The sequence below is a fragment of the Cotesia typhae genome, unplaced genomic scaffold (assembly GCF_013202065.1).
Source record: "Cotesia typhae breed Kobodo isofemale line unplaced genomic scaffold, CoteBio_Ctyphae scaffold_152, whole genome shotgun sequence".
Lineage (NCBI taxonomy): Eukaryota > Metazoa > Arthropoda > Insecta > Hymenoptera > Braconidae > Cotesia > Cotesia typhae.
In genome coordinates, this window is record NW_027423776.1 from 6,764,070 (window position 1) to 6,779,888 (window position 15,819).

The following is a 15,819-nucleotide window of genomic DNA, read 5'->3' on the forward strand; positions in this document are numbered from 1 at the left end:
TTTAAAAAAAATTGCATTTTTAATTTATTAAAATTTCTACACGTCAATTTTTTTTTGCTATAATTTATTTATTTAAAAAAAATTAAAACAATTGTGAAATGACAGTTAAATTTAATGTCATAGAAAATATTTATAAACAAAAAATTTTGATAATTTCAATTTTAAAATTTCCAATGTGTATTTTTGTTAAAAAAATTTTTAGCTCTGCTATTTTCAGTATCATTTCGTCCAAGCAATTTACATTCTTGAAATACAGTTGAACCTTATTTCATCAATAGTGATAAATACTTATATATATATATATATATATATATATATATATATATATATATATATATATATATATATATATATATATATATATATATATATATATATATATATATATATATATATATATATATATATATATATGTATTTTTTTCTATGTAAGTTCATAAGACATATATAGAAAAATATAGAGAGTACTTACTTGTATAACCGAGACACCTCGTCACTCTCATCTCGAACTGACACAAGAGCCCTTGAGATAAAAATATATCTAAAGCCCTCGGATATAAAAACTCGAGAAAAATAATGATAATAAAAAAGGTATTAAAAAAAAAATAATGGGATTAATCAACCCAGAATGTGTCCGCCATCGTTGTTGCACTTAGTCTGACTATTATTATTTTTCCCACATGACAACTTAAGATCAATGTTCTTCACTTTTGCTCTAAGTATTAATAAAGTTTTATCGTTAAAACTTTTACTATTACCATTACTGTTATCATTACCGTCAATAATAATAATACTATTTTTATTCCAGCACATCATTAATACAATGCCACAATGTTTTAGAACGAGACTAGTCTAATAACCTATAATCTTCACCACGTTGAGAGGACGACATTAATATTAAATGTAACATAACCGACACCCAGTGATATGACAGCAAATGTACACTGACCGTATATTTGTATCATATTTTATATATGACGTTTAGTAAGTACATAAATAAAGATGTCATTAAATGTAAACAAAATCCATCAGTCTTGATTAACATATTCATATTTTACAGGGTATACTCCTGTCGATGGATTCACATATCATTCTGATCATTATTAGCATCCGACACATTGTACACACAGTTTACTTCCTGCATTCAACAGTATAGTAGCGATACTATTATATCATAATACATATACAAACACACTCACCCACATATATATATATATATATTATCAAGCTTTTTCGAATCTCACGATACCCGTGACATGGCGGGATACCGTGAACGCGTGATTGGCCGTAGTTTATCACTGGATTTTATTTTTCCGCGTTTTAAAAACTAAAATAAATTTTTACAATTTATGTACATACCGAATAAAAATTATTAATACATTCAATAATTTATCTTTCAGATGCAAGACACTACAATAAAAGATCTTGCATTGATATCACAGACAACCACTGAATAAACTGAAATTGGATTTTCATTGCTCATGCTCACTATTAATAAATAAATAAATAAATAAATAATTAAAGCTCTTGTTAACCTAAGTAATTATTGTATAAATATTTATTTACAAAAAACTTGACTTTTATTGGCACAAATAACTTGGTAAGTTTTTCACATAATCCATAACCGCAGCAATAAATGAACAAATCCTGAATGATAAGCAAAGACAGTGTTATTAATAGTGATTAATTTTAAGGAATATCAAAGCACGTTGCTCGTCGGTTATCGACACGAAATTAATAAATCCGGCTCGGGGTTAATAAACTGATTTAATGATCAGCAGGAAGCGGCTATGGAGGCAGCCTGGCTCTCACTGGTTAAACGTCAGTTAAATCTGGCTAAAGGGTGACGGCGTATCTTCGCGCAGGACCAGTCGACGTCAAAGGCTGATGGAGAGAGTTTTGAGATAGGGGGATCACCAGCAGCATCCAGGGCGCAGGAGCACCGTGTCATCGGTCTACATCTACTCTATATACTTCTGGCTCTGGCTCTGCTCTGCCGGTTTTATTATTCCTTATTCTACTGTCATATCTATAATCAACGTTACGTTATGTAGATAGTTATACATTCTTATTACTTATTTAATTGATAGTGTGTCACCAGGTCTACCTAGCTAAGTCCGGTGATAATGATGCTACTGCTGCTGCTGCAGTAATTTATATTAAGAATAGTTTATGGTTAGTTACTTTTTTTTATTTCTTCATGCTTTTATTTCTTCATGCGCCTGGACCGTATGACTATGACGTTGCGTCATAACGCTATCACTGTTACTGCGTTGCGCCATGTGCGACTGCAGTTATATATATGCTGGTGATATATACTGATGCCGGTCGTTGCTGAGCCACGCGTTTAAGCTCATCTTTGTCGACTAAACTGGATAATAAATCGCTGGAAATATTTTTTTATTCATAACTTACTAAAATAATTCAATCTATCATTTTTATTTTATCCTCAGGTTGGAAATCATGATGATAACTTTGCAGTTATCCAAAGTAGAGACTTGGTCAAGACTCGTGCCAACTACAGTGACATGATAGCTGGAAGATGATAATTATGATGATGATAATAGCCGTGATATTGATGATTAATTTGATCAGAGAAGAGTAATATAATCCACAGAAGGATTATATGGACACTCAAGCAAAGAGAATGACCTAATGTAGTAAAAAGAGGCAGTTATAATTAATCAGCACGCGTCAAATAAATTGCGTCTACGATTCGGCGCGTCGAACTGCGTCGACATACTCTCTGAAGCTTTACACGAACGGATCGATTAGTCATTACGCTTTGACGATAACATCCCTCTTTACTTATATACTTAACTCGTATTATTATGCACTATAATGGAAAAAAATATTTAAAATTTTAAAACAAGAATCCACGGTATGGTAATAAATATATATTTTATTGTGAATAATTGAATACTTAGTCGTACTTCGTATCCATGTTTAAAACTTTCTTTATTAAGAAAACAGAATGAGAAAAAGAAATATTGTGATGTTGGATGTAAGTTTTTTTTTTTTCTTATTTTATTTTTCTGCTGTTATTATTATTTGAATTTTTTATATACGCAAGTAGGGATGAAGATAAAGTTAAAAATTAAATAAAATTAGGCCGCTAAATTATGCGTTAAGTCTTAGAGAGAAGTCTGGCACCTGTGATAAAAAATTACATACTTTTTTTTTAACCCTGATAATTCGTCGCTTACTTAACTAGATTTTTTTAAGTTAGTTTTTTAATCTACTCATTTATATTTAATTTTTTTTTCTTAGTGTTTCTTTAACGGGCGTTAATATTGTTTTTTTTCTTCTTCTTCTTCTTCTTTTATCTTTTGTCACTATTATTATTATTATTGTTGATAGAGTATATAGTGGTTACGGCACTCTTTAAATTACGCGGTTGGCGCAGCCTCTTCGTCGACGACGTCGTCGTCGGGTCGGTGCACGACTATAGAAAAGAACGAAAAACTTTTTCACTTCTAATGACACTCGACATTTCAATCTTTCTTGTTGGCTTTTTTTTTAACTATTCATTCATCAAATTTATCGCTATCTCAAGTACCTATTTAGCAAAAAAAATTAATAAAAAATCTAAGAAGACTAAAGTAAGAATTATTATTACGTATTTTAGATAATCTCTATTAAATTTTTAAAACGACCATTTAAGTAGACATTAAACTTTAAGCAATTATCTGGATATTAAATTTGAAATTATTTAAAAAAAAAAAAAAATAAAAATAAAATATAAATCAATTATCTATGTATAGAATATAATATATAATATAATTCAGTGAAATTGAGGATAAAAGAGAAGGAAATTAATTTATATAATGCTTTAGGTGTGATCTATAATCTATAATCGATTGAAATGATTAATTTAGGTAGCGCTTACCATACGAAGATGATAAATGAGGAGAAAAGAACGGATAAAGGAGAAAGTGGTGAAGAGAATGAGGCCGAAAAATATGGTAGGGGAGATAAAGAGAGAATTAAAGGTGGAGGTGGAGGTAGAGGTAGAAGATGTAGATGTAGAAATAGAAGTAGAAGAGATTGGCAGAGAACGAAGGCCGCAGCTTCCATTCGTGTTTAAACCACCCCTGGATCCTCTCAACCCCCGTAAAAATCAATGTGAGGCACTATGGTACACCTACTAGCCGTTCTGATAACATTTTTGTCTTCTCTAAACCAGAGCACATTGACCTATCAACCTATCTACACACGATTCATGACTATTATTTTTTTAACTCTATTTTTTTCGATCTACCCTTAGCCATTTTATTTTATTTCTCTTCAATCTTCCTTCTCTAGTCGTTACTTTCTCATTTACTGCTGCTCAAAGTGTCCTATATTCGCACATCTTATTTTCTCCAGTGACAATATGTTCAATTTTATCAACGTTAGTTATTTTATTTATAACTATCAAATAATCCGACAATCGTTATCTATTTTCCGTATGTAGTTAAATTATAATAAGTAATAATAATAAAGTTAAAAAACTTAAAATTTTTTTTTTTTTTTTTTTTTTTTTATAGTTTACATATTAAAGATCTTAAATTTTTACAATCCATTATTTATTACATTATTTACTTTTAAATATAAATAGTTATAGATTATTTTTAAAACTAAATAAGTTTATAATAAAAAATATATTTTTAAATCTAATTATTACTGGGAAAAAAAAAATTTCTTGTTTGCCTTTTGTATATTTACAATAAAACGTATTAAAATAGATATATAATAGCTTAATTGACATGAGTAATTTTATTAATTTTTATTTAAATGATAATACCTTACTTTAAATATCTATTTCAAATTAAACTTGTACAGCACTGCTGTGATATCGAGTATTTTTTTTTTTTTCAATAAAATTTTGTATTGATGTCAAGTATAAACGACAAATTGTTGTCTTAGTTTCATTTAAATACTAACTATAAATTAGCTCGTTAAAATAACTTTAATATTCATTATTCAACTTCAGCTAACCCAAAACTGCTGTTCACTGCTCTTTAAACAATCAAAATGCGTTACCTATAATAACTCATTAATTGTTATAATTTATATTAAACATTATTGTCATTATTTTTTATTTTGTCATTAAATTTAAATTTAAATAAAACAATGACAATTAAAATTAGATTTTTAATTATTTATGACAAATTTCCCAATTTATCCAATGGCACAATTATTATTTTTTTTTTTATTCATTATTTTTAATAAATTTGAGCTATCGTTAAAATGCGACTGTTAAAATTTATATGTATAAATATTATTGTAATTTATATTTCATGATTGATGTTTTGAAGATTATTATTATTATTATTATTATTGTAATATTTAAATAATTATTCTAACAATCTTGAAGTAAATTTATCAGACGATACTGTTGTAATTCAAACGTTTGTTTTTTCTTGAATCGTTTCCTCTGAACAGTTTCTGAACATAAATAAACAAAATAAAATTTTATAAAAAAAATATATTATTTAACAGCTAAGTAGTAATTAACGTTTGAAATTGTCGATATTGGTGAATCGAATCCAAGTGTAATTAGCCAATTAAAATTTTAAGCAGTCAATTATGAAGCAGTTTTGGCGGCAAAGAGCTGTATGATGAATTTGTTAATTAACTTGCACGGATAATTACGCAGTCTGTTATATCACTAGTTCTAATACTATTTTTATTTTTTTTTTTTAATTCTTAATTACTTGCAATATAAATATACAAATGTAAGGCACTTAAATTATTGTTATCGTTATTTAATATTAATTTTATTAGTTTAATGAGAAAAACACTTAGAAAACCATACAAACCGGTGCTCTACGTATAATAATATAAATAAATGTTTATAATAAACATAAAAAGCAGTCAATAATAAATAATTAAAATAAAAATTAATACCAATTAATGTTTTGTTATTATTTAAATTTGTATACGTTTGACGATAGCATTAAATAATTTAATGCTTATGATTAATTAAAATAGTAATAATAATAATAATAATATTTAAAGCGCAGGTGTTATACAAGCGAGTGATGATATGTGTCTCGCGATTTATCAAAAATTTTATAAAAATAATTATAACCTTCGTAATGAAGCCATACTCAAGGAGCTGCACTTAGCCTTTCTGGTCGGCTGAACCGACATCGGAGCTACAAGAACTTCATCTCTAGACGGCGAATCTGTACCACCATTGCCCAGTTCCTAAAAGAGATATTTATTTTTTTTTTTTTTTTTTTTTTTTTTTTTTTTTTTTAAAGTCATTACTTATAATAATTTACTCTAAAAAAAAAAAATAGTTGCGTAATTTTTTTTATCAAACAACCCATTAAAATTAGAATTAGACAGTAAAAATTTTTCTATGACAGAATAAAGTACTCACTTGTAACTTGACGATATTTATCCTGACACTATAGCATTTGCATGATAACAGGTTAAAGATATCGCCAGATTAGTTGCATGGTTAAGATATTAATAGTGCATTAATTTTAAAGTTATCAAAGATAGATATTTATTGTGTGTTATTTTAAATTAACAAAGCAATCAAACGCACTTGGTTACAAAAAAAAAATTAAATAAAAATAGCGCGTTAAAGTTGTTAAGGATGAAGCTAAGCAGTGTAGCGTTTGACATAAATTTTACATCGCTATGTAAAATAATAGTAAATTGTAATTAATAATTCAACTAACGTTAATATTATTACAACTTGCCAAGCGCATTTGTGCAAGTTGCTGGCTCGCTGGTGTAAGGCTGTTTGTCGATCCGAAGGGCGACATCATCGTGGACATGGCTCTTTTTAATTTGCTCGGCGTTTTATTGAAGCTGAATGCTCTGCCAACTTTCATCCTGGTACGCGATGCAAACCTGATATAAAAAACAAATTATTATTATTATTATTGTTGTTGTAATTATTATTGTTATCAAATGTATATGTATGGATGTAACTATATATGCATGGGCTAGTAAACATCATTCATTATTTTAATGGATATTATATTTCACAGCATAAATTCACTTGCAACCTCAAATTTATTAATTAACAAGCACAACTCTTTGTTTTATCCTTCAACGAATAATTCTCCGTGAAATAAATTCAAAAGTTTGTTCAACTCACTGGTGCGTGCTTTAATATTTTAAAATACCATGCCAATGCGGTTAATTGTATGATATTATTGAATTTTGTAAACAAAAATTGTTGTGATGGTAATAACAAAAATAACAGTGAGTAAAAATTAATTAAAAAAAAATTCAACATCGTCAAATTAATGGCAAAGTAAAAAATAAAATAATATATTAAAAATAGGCTTAACGGTATTGGGACATGTAACGTAGTTTCACACATGCTATTGAGTAGGAACACATACGGATCCATATACTCCAGGTAAAAATTATGAAATAGGCTCCTGCAACCAAACGTCACGGTGTCCCATTATTGTTCCGCACCCATGCATTATAAGAAAGAAAAAAATTAACATTAAAATAATTATTTTTTAAATAAATTTTTTTTAATTATTTTTTTTTTTTTTTAAATGTGTCTATCTCATGTCTACGACGATGCGAATTTTAAAGAAAAAAATAAAATAAAATAAAGTGCGATCTAATCTACTGCTGAACATTTACTTTACTGATATTATAATAAATTATACTCACTTAAATGCTTTACTTAATGTCCCCAGTGCGACGTCACTGGTATCGATTTCAAGTTGATGTGAATCGAGACTTATAAGGAAAGTATCCTGCAAAAAATAAAAAAACTTTTTCAATAATTGCACTGCTCGTAGACGTTTATGGAATTTAAAATAAAACTAAAAAGTTAATAAGTTAAGTATACTTACAGCATCGGCTTTACAAACTGTATTGGCCATTTGTCTGCACAGAGTCCGTAAATAATTACATTTATTTACTTCCTCGTCGGTTATTGTAAACGAGTACAGCTTTTCTTTTAATTCTTGATTGTTTCTAACCATTAAGGCAAACACATTTTGACATTCTGTTTAAATAAATTTTATTAGTTATTATTTTTTTAATTAATTTATCTATTACGTTACAAATACCATAAAAAAATATAATAGTTGATAAAAATTAGAAAAAAAAAATTTTTTTTTTTTAAATAAATTAAAAGTTTTGTCATTTTATTTTGAATTAATTATCAACTTATTTTTATAAGTTAATTTATTTCTTCCCTTGATAGCGTTAAAACTCAAAGTAACCAATAAAAAAGTCTTTTTAATTAAATTTAATTTCAATTCTTATAAAAAATATTGAGAAATATTTACATAAAGATTTTTATAAATTCTTTTAAGTTTAGTTCATGCTTGTGTTTTTTTTTTTTTTAATCTGACTTCTTATCTGAATTAATTATTAAAAAAAAAAAAAAAAAAAAATATTTTACACCCTTATGGTCTGCAGGTGCCATACACTTTTACGGAATCTGTAACGTGATATTATATAAAAAATAAAAAGAATAAAAATTCTTACCATCAGTTTCACGAATGTCTACCACTTTTTTAATGGTACTTAATGACAATAATTTGATATGTTTATATGGTTTACCCTGATTAAGTTTAACAGCATGTAATCCATTGACCGTATTAGGACTCTTGAGTGAATTAAAAGCCTTAGAACGTTTTTTACATATCTCAAGAGTATCAGTGAATAAAAATAAAACTAAATGATCGCCACGACCACTTAAACCTTCACTCAGTTCTATAACTTCACATTTACTGATAAACGAACGATGCGACGAGACTAGATGGGGCGGACAGTTGTCTATTTCATTGAAGATATCAAACATTGCTAATTGACCTTCTGTTTTTCTTTTATCCTCATTAATATACGTCATTACCTCTTTAATACTACTGATTGACAGTTCTAAAGCACTGTGATCCGGATTATTTTTATTCGTGTGCTTAAGAATATCCGTTAATAATAAACTAATACTGGGTAATCGTTGTACAGGCTTTATCATTAATTCTTTCAAACTCTGTCTACCACACTCTGGTTTTGTTTGACATATCTTCAAGAATGCGTGAAATCGTGGTTTATTTTGATCGCACTGCTCCAACATTTCTTTTGTGTTTTCAAAAAAATTAACATACGGCGGATACGCTTTCATTAAATCCGGCACATATTTTAAAAATATATTTCCTATACTTATGTCTTCAGTCCAGTGTGCCGCACTATATCGTAGCTCTTCTAACATTTTCTTGTGAACTTCGTATATCGGTGGAAAATTACCAAATATTATTTTAGCCTCTGTACTATTTAATAATTCGTTGCTTGTTTCGATGTAATCCTCTAAAGGCGATTTGAACAACTATTAAACAAAAAATTAAACAATCATTGTTATTCTCTACCTACAATTTTTTCTATTAAATTAATTTAATCATTTATATAATTGCTAATTTTTATTATCATAATTAATCATTACTTACGGTCATTATTGTGCTAAGGATGCCAACGTAATTAGATTCTGTCTGTACTAATTCCAAAAACACTTGATGACGTGGCGATAAATTTTTACGAGTCGTTTCTGTATTTACTGCTTCTACCTCTGGAATATCTGTTAGTTAATACATTCTATTTATTTATTATTTTTTTTAAATTTTATTAATTATTACACCACCACAGTTAATTATCCTCAAACAAAATATCCATCAAATAAATAAATATCAGTCAAAAATTTTTTTGTTCTTTACAATTTAATTTTAATCTCAATTAATTTAATTTTATTTTAATATCTAATCATTAATAATTTTTTCTAATACATGAATATGATTTTAATTATCTAATAAATTTTTGCAATTAATTAAAACATTATAATTTGCGGATATTTTGTTCTTCAAAAATTACTTCAGTTTAAGTAGTTAATAATACACAATAAAAAATAATGATTATTATTATTACCATCTAGCATCTGCTTATCAGGACTCGCAGTGCAATCTAAGAAGCTTCCACTAACACTCAGATGACCTGCATCACTGATGCTGGATCTTCTTTTATGTACAGCCGGCGAATCGGCACCATTTTGCACCAGACTTGACAAAGTTTCAGCAAGACGTTTGCGTTTTCTTCTAGTTGATGCTGTCGTTGGTGTCGCAGCTTGTTGACTATCTTTGCGTATTGATGCATTCGACGATAGCATTGATTCCAGATACTAAAATACAAAATTAAACAAATTATTAGTTTTATAAAACAATTAAAAAAAAAAAATAAATAAAATAAAATACTTACATCCTCAAAAAGATATTCTTTTTCATCAGCAGCGCCTTCATTTTGTACCGAAGTCCAAAACCACTCAGCTTTTACAATGTAAGCACGCACTGACGCCAAGTCGGGTAATGTATTGACATTTGATTCATCAACAACCTTTAAAATAAAATTAAATTAAATTTAGAAATATATTTACTATTGATGAAATAAAACAAATAACATATAATAAACCAGAACAACACATTTAATGATTTTGCTTCCTATAATAATAAAAATATTATTAGTACGACAAGGACAATAGGGTTTATTAGTGCCTTCACCAATAAATGCCGACAGTGATAATCCGTAGATAACAACAACAAAAAAAAAAAATATAAATAAAGTACCATCCTAAATGGGCGATCCTTCTGCTTGGTATATTTCTCTCTCAGTGAATCAGTATTACAGTCATCTGCTATGTTATCAATGGAATTAAAGCCCTCAGTATGTTCGAATAAATTACAAGTCGATGATAATAATTTAGTTTTTTTAATTTGCATAGAAAGCAAGCCACATGATAACGAGCGTTTGTTTTTAATCAGATTGACTCGATATGTGTCAGTGTTTGAATCACTGCAGGTATTATTATTTACGTGCATTGTGTGTTTAAATGATGGCCCTAGTGTAATGCCTTGCAGTGAAGTTAATAATGAGTTTCTACGATAATTATATTTAATACAACGAGTTTGTGACGGAGACTGGTGATTAACGCGGTAAGTTTTGGCTTTTGCCTCGAGCGTTAAATGCTCTTCGGGATATTTTTTGAACGGCCCATTGAATAATTGAGTTTTAGAGAATCGCGATTGATTCATCGTCATTTGCGGGAGTGAAAAACATGATTTAAATTTCCTCCATTTAACGTAACGTCGAACTGATGCTCTGTGATCACTAGTAGCTATCAATTGGCGATCATTTATTAACGATTGTGAATTTTTAGCTCTATAGGCAAGCGAGGGAGATTTTGAGGGTGAAGAGGCACGGGTCGATTTGCTTTGGAAGTCAAGCTCGTCAGAAAGACCGGGAGATTCAGATCGAGAGTTAAAATCCAGAGATATTGCAGAGTCTTGGCAGCTGATATCGTTAATACTATTGGTAATAATATTAGCTGGATATTTATCGAAATTAACCGAGTCCAGTGTCATTAATGAGCTGACACTGTTGATTCTACTGTTGACGGACTCGCAATCACCATCATTGGGACTTATAGAGTGCAATTTATTGGATTGTGAATCGTAATAAGTGAATGTTTTATTGTGACAAGGAGGTGAATTTTCATCTGAGTAGCATGAGCTCAATTTTTTTTGAAGTTTTAGGTGATAGTCCTCGATGAGATAGTCGCTGTTTATGTCGATGATCTGGAGAAGTTAGTGTTACAACAATACAATAATGTTAAATTTCGTTAGACGGGATAATTTGTAATTCGTTATTTAATAAAAAATAAAAAAATTATTTTGAGTACTTACAACGTGACTACAATCAGGATCGTCAATTTCAGTGGACTCGCCACCTTGTTGCTGTAACACTTCACACATATGTCTCTTTTCATCTTCCGGAAATCCGAAGAAACATACTCGTGCACCAAAAAATGGTTTTAACTTAAAATGATTTATCTGTCATAAAAAAAATTTTAATGTAAATATCGAAAGATAAAAAAATAATTATCTTTAAAAGTGAATTAATTATAGTGTATAATAATTATTTAGAAGGACTTCACCTGTTCCGATAAGTCAAAAATAAAAATACAGCTTTAATAATTCTTCGCGTAATAAATAATAATTTTTATTTAATTTTATAAATAATATTTAAAAAAAAAAATTGATTTGTATTTTTGCTGTCGGATGATAATTTTTTAAAATAAATTAATCGCAAAATAATTTTTTAGTCCGAAACAAGTGAAACTTCCTCTAGATTTTTATCAATATAAAAACATACCACGTCGTCATTGTTTCCATAACGTGTTGCGTCATTTTTAGCATCCCAAAGTGCAACAACCCAATTCATTGACATTATTGGCACCCTAAATGTAACGGCATATCTATATTTGTCACCACCACAACAATTAGCTATTAAATGAGTAACTTTAGCACCCATTTCTTTTCTAATACTACCACCCATGCTGTGAATCATATTGATGAGCCTCGTCTGAAATTTATAAACAAACAATTTAATTATTGAGATAATAAAATAATTATATAAACAAAAAACTATTAATTACCAATTCATCTTTCTTTCTAAAGCCTGTAAATACTATAACGGTTCCTAACATTGATCTTGAGTACATCGGTCTATTGATACTCGGTAAAGATTCTTTTTTGTCCGCCAATTGGAGGAGAGCCGTAGGCCCGAGAATTCTATTTAATTAAAAAATTATTTAAATTAAAAAAATACTATTTAAATTATAATCTAAAAGTATCATTGAAAGATTTAATATTTTTCCATATTTTATTTGGAATTTATCGCGCAACCTAAAAATACTTATAAACATCATACAAATAAAAATATTTAATAAAGCATTGTCGTCAAACTAAAAAAAATAATAATACTAATGTCAATATTAAAAATCTGTACGTGTGTCATAAGTATAATTAAATTAACTTAAAAAAGTTCAAAGACATTGCATCTTTCAATGATAATTAAATCGTTGTATTTAATACGGATAAAATAAAATATTAATAATTTATTTACCTATGAGGGCTTTTGTGTAAGATTTCATATTCAGATCCTTCAAAATGCTTGAGCACAAAGTACGTACAGTAAGTAGTATCGTCAATATACTCAGCTCCTGTTTCTGATTTTAGAACTGGGACACCAAACTGCTGAGCAGCAGTTCCTAGTGCTGGATCAGTGCTGGCCGAGCCCACTAAACATATTCTCTTTTTTCTCGGTAAATTTATTGCTGTAAACACAAAATAACATTTATATATCTTCCTCTCTTTCTCTCTAATAAACATAAATAATAATAACAATAATAATAAATAAACGAGTAATTATTTTTTCGATGATACGACAGTTTATGTTGTTAGCAACTCTGACGTAATTTTTAGTGGCTCCAATATGTCAAGGACGTGCACAAAAAGCTAAAAAATATATTCAATTTGCAGAATTTATTTTCAAGGGCATTAACAGCATATTGGACTATTGACCGCGGTTCTGAAAATTATTCATTATAAAAACAATAATTATAATAATAATAATTATTATTATTATTATTGTTGTAATTATAATGATTAAAAATCGGGAAAAAATTATTTTGATGTATGCTAAAATAAAAATTAAAAAAAAAAAAACATCCCTTATAAATAAGCAAGTATTTAGGGGTTCGAACAGTTGATTGATAAATTTGAACTTGAGAATAAACGGCACAATAGCCGTGTGACGAAATGCAAGGCCAATTATTTATTATTTCGTCCGCTACATCTACGACTATAAATATATATAGCTGAAATGAAAAAAAAAAATAATAATAATAATAAAAAAAAGTTTTTTTTTTGTACGTTGTTGATAAAACGTACGTTCAGTCTTAGCTGGCTCCTCACTATTTATATCACTGATACTGCTGTGAACGCTGCGTTCTTCCATTTTGACCGTTTCGTTACAACATCAGGACGCCCGTCGTCGTCGTCGTCGTCGTCGTTGTTGTCCGTTAGCTGAACTTGTACCTCGCGAATATATTTCGCGATAACGATCAACAAATATATATGTATATTTACTTGTTAGCTTCTTCTGTTAATATTATTAAAAAGTCTTTTATTATAACTATTACTATTAAAAATATATGCCACAATATACTCCACTTATATATTTATCATTTAAAATCCATTATAAATTATAAATATTTATTTATAAATCCACCATTATTAATAATAATAAATACATTTTTATTACTCCCGCCTTGTTACACTGACGTTACTTTTGTACACATTTAACTCAGAACTATATCTATATAGTTACATACATCTATGTACTATATAGTTAAAATATTACTTATAACTATATAACTATAACTTAAAACAGCAAGAAATCAGGTTTATAAATGATAGAGTGAGACACCAAAATCACTGAGTACTCGAAGTCGGAGGGAGTTCACTGCAAAACTTTCTCACAAGCTTGTCTTGCCACTACAAAATTGTTAAAAAAATTATTTGTTCCCTCTCTCTCTCTCTCTCTCTCTAGCACTTGTTTTTTAAAATGGAATTAATGTGTAACAAAGATGTAAATAGTTTGTACACTCACTCCTGATTCACGAAGACCAACAATACGATACAAAAACATAAGCCACATTTTTTTTTCGCCATAGCTATGTCACTTAAGTCACTAGGCTTGATTGGCACTACCGCGACATCTATACTCGGTTGTTTAAATAAAACGGGGGAAAAAAAAAATAAAATTTAAACTTAAACTAAAATCAATGTGACATGAATCACTAATATGGGATTTGTCATGATTTATAAATATATCTTGGGCATTAAATAATAAATTTTATTAATTTATGTTAAAAACAACCATTTACATATTTAGATTGATATTAATATTAATATTAAATTATTTATTTACGTAGAGCTGAGAAGTAACGAAGATACACATCAACAAAACAATATTTACATTTAAACACATCACAATATGCTGTTCATTATATTTTTCGGTCATTTTTCAAAAATATACATATATAATAATTTATTTTTGAATTTTTTTTTTCTTTTTTTGTTTTTTTTTAAATGTACGCAGTAAGAACAAGATTACACTGGATATCATCCCAGATTATACTCAGTGATATCTGTGGTGAAAAAAAATTTCAGATAGTAGCTAGTATAATTCAGATTATAATGAGTATAATCCAGAATATCACCAAGTATAATCTGGATTTTTTTTAGCTACTATCTGAAATTTTTTTTCACCACAGAACTCACTGAGTATAATCTGGAATGATATCCAGTGTCATCTTGTTCTTTCTGTGTAAACTAATATTTTTTAACTTTTTATAATAATAATATACTAATGAAGAAATAAAGTTTGATTCATTTTATGAATTTTAAAAAAATTGACAGCGATTATTTAATTTTTTTCATAAAAAATGTACATGCTATTATATTATATGGGGGGGCGCTTAATTACTAGTTGAAATAATTTATAGGCACCAATGGTTAATTATGGCCCTTTTATCACGATGACATTTATCAACTGATTTTTAGTATAAATCATAATTAATCTATGTATTAGTTGGGCCATCGATTAAGCTTCTAGTATATATATATATATATATATATATATATATATATATATATATATATATATATATATATATATATATATATATATATATATATATATATATATATATTTTTTTTTTTTAATTTATATACTACAATAGTTTAAGCTACCTTTATTTCTATATTCGATCAGTAAATTAAAAGTAATTAAAAATAAAAAAAAATAATAGTAGTAGTAATTATAATAAAAAATGAACAATTCGGTGCATTAACGATACTATAGGAGCAGTGTAAATAATCTTATCAATGGACAATTATAGCAAAAATAAATATTTGTATATATGTATGTCATTTCCCTCGCTTGCAAAAC

The 15,819-nt window shown here is 28.0% G+C and overlaps 2 protein-coding genes and 1 long non-coding RNA gene across 16 annotated transcripts in view; 1 reads left to right on the plus strand and 2 right to left on the minus strand.

Moving 5' to 3' along the window:
* Positions 1–950, minus strand: part of LOC141536538 (uncharacterized) — a 29,578-nt gene extending 28,628 nt beyond the window's left edge. For all 6 annotated transcript variants that reach the window (XM_074257137.1, XM_074257135.1, XM_074257136.1 and 3 more), the window contains exon 1: positions 473–950. The gene's annotated coding sequence lies outside the window, so the exon portion shown is untranslated. The remainder of the gene's footprint in view (positions 1–472) is intronic.
* LOC141536543 (uncharacterized) lies at positions 578–2,513 on the plus strand. The gene is made up of 3 exons (XR_012480742.1): positions 578–719; positions 809–984; positions 1,061–2,513. It is a non-coding gene; the product is annotated as an uncharacterized LOC141536543 (long non-coding RNA).
* Positions 2,514–4,680: 2,167 nt separating this feature from the next.
* Positions 4,681–14,478, minus strand: Pbl (epithelial cell transforming 2 pebble). Of its 9 annotated transcripts, XR_012480647.1 has the most exons (17): positions 13,755–14,477; positions 12,928–13,138; positions 12,458–12,593; positions 12,175–12,384; positions 11,706–11,852; positions 10,590–11,597; positions 10,225–10,359; positions 9,898–10,147; positions 9,426–9,553; positions 8,470–9,307; positions 7,827–7,981; positions 7,642–7,727; positions 7,302–7,394; positions 6,681–6,855; positions 6,374–6,401; positions 6,077–6,195; positions 4,681–5,430 (listed from the first exon to the last, which is right to left on the minus strand). XR_012480647.1 is itself a non-coding variant. In XM_074255912.1 (16 exons), the coding sequence occupies exons 1-16, from the start codon at positions 13,819–13,821 to the stop codon at positions 5,388–5,390; spliced, it is 3,792 nt and encodes a 1,263-aa protein (XP_074112013.1). In that variant the 5' UTR covers positions 13,822–14,478; the 3' UTR covers positions 4,681–5,387. The 9 variants fall into 9 exon arrangements, 8 of the variants coding, with proteins under 8 accessions (XP_074112013.1, XP_074112014.1, XP_074112012.1 ...); XM_074255912.1 differs by lacking the exon at positions 6,374–6,401 and having other exon boundaries at positions 9,426–9,544; positions 13,755–14,478; XM_074255913.1 differs by lacking the exon at positions 6,374–6,401 and having other exon boundaries at positions 7,356–7,394; positions 13,755–14,476.
* Between the last annotated feature and the right edge of the window lie 1,341 nt (positions 14,479–15,819).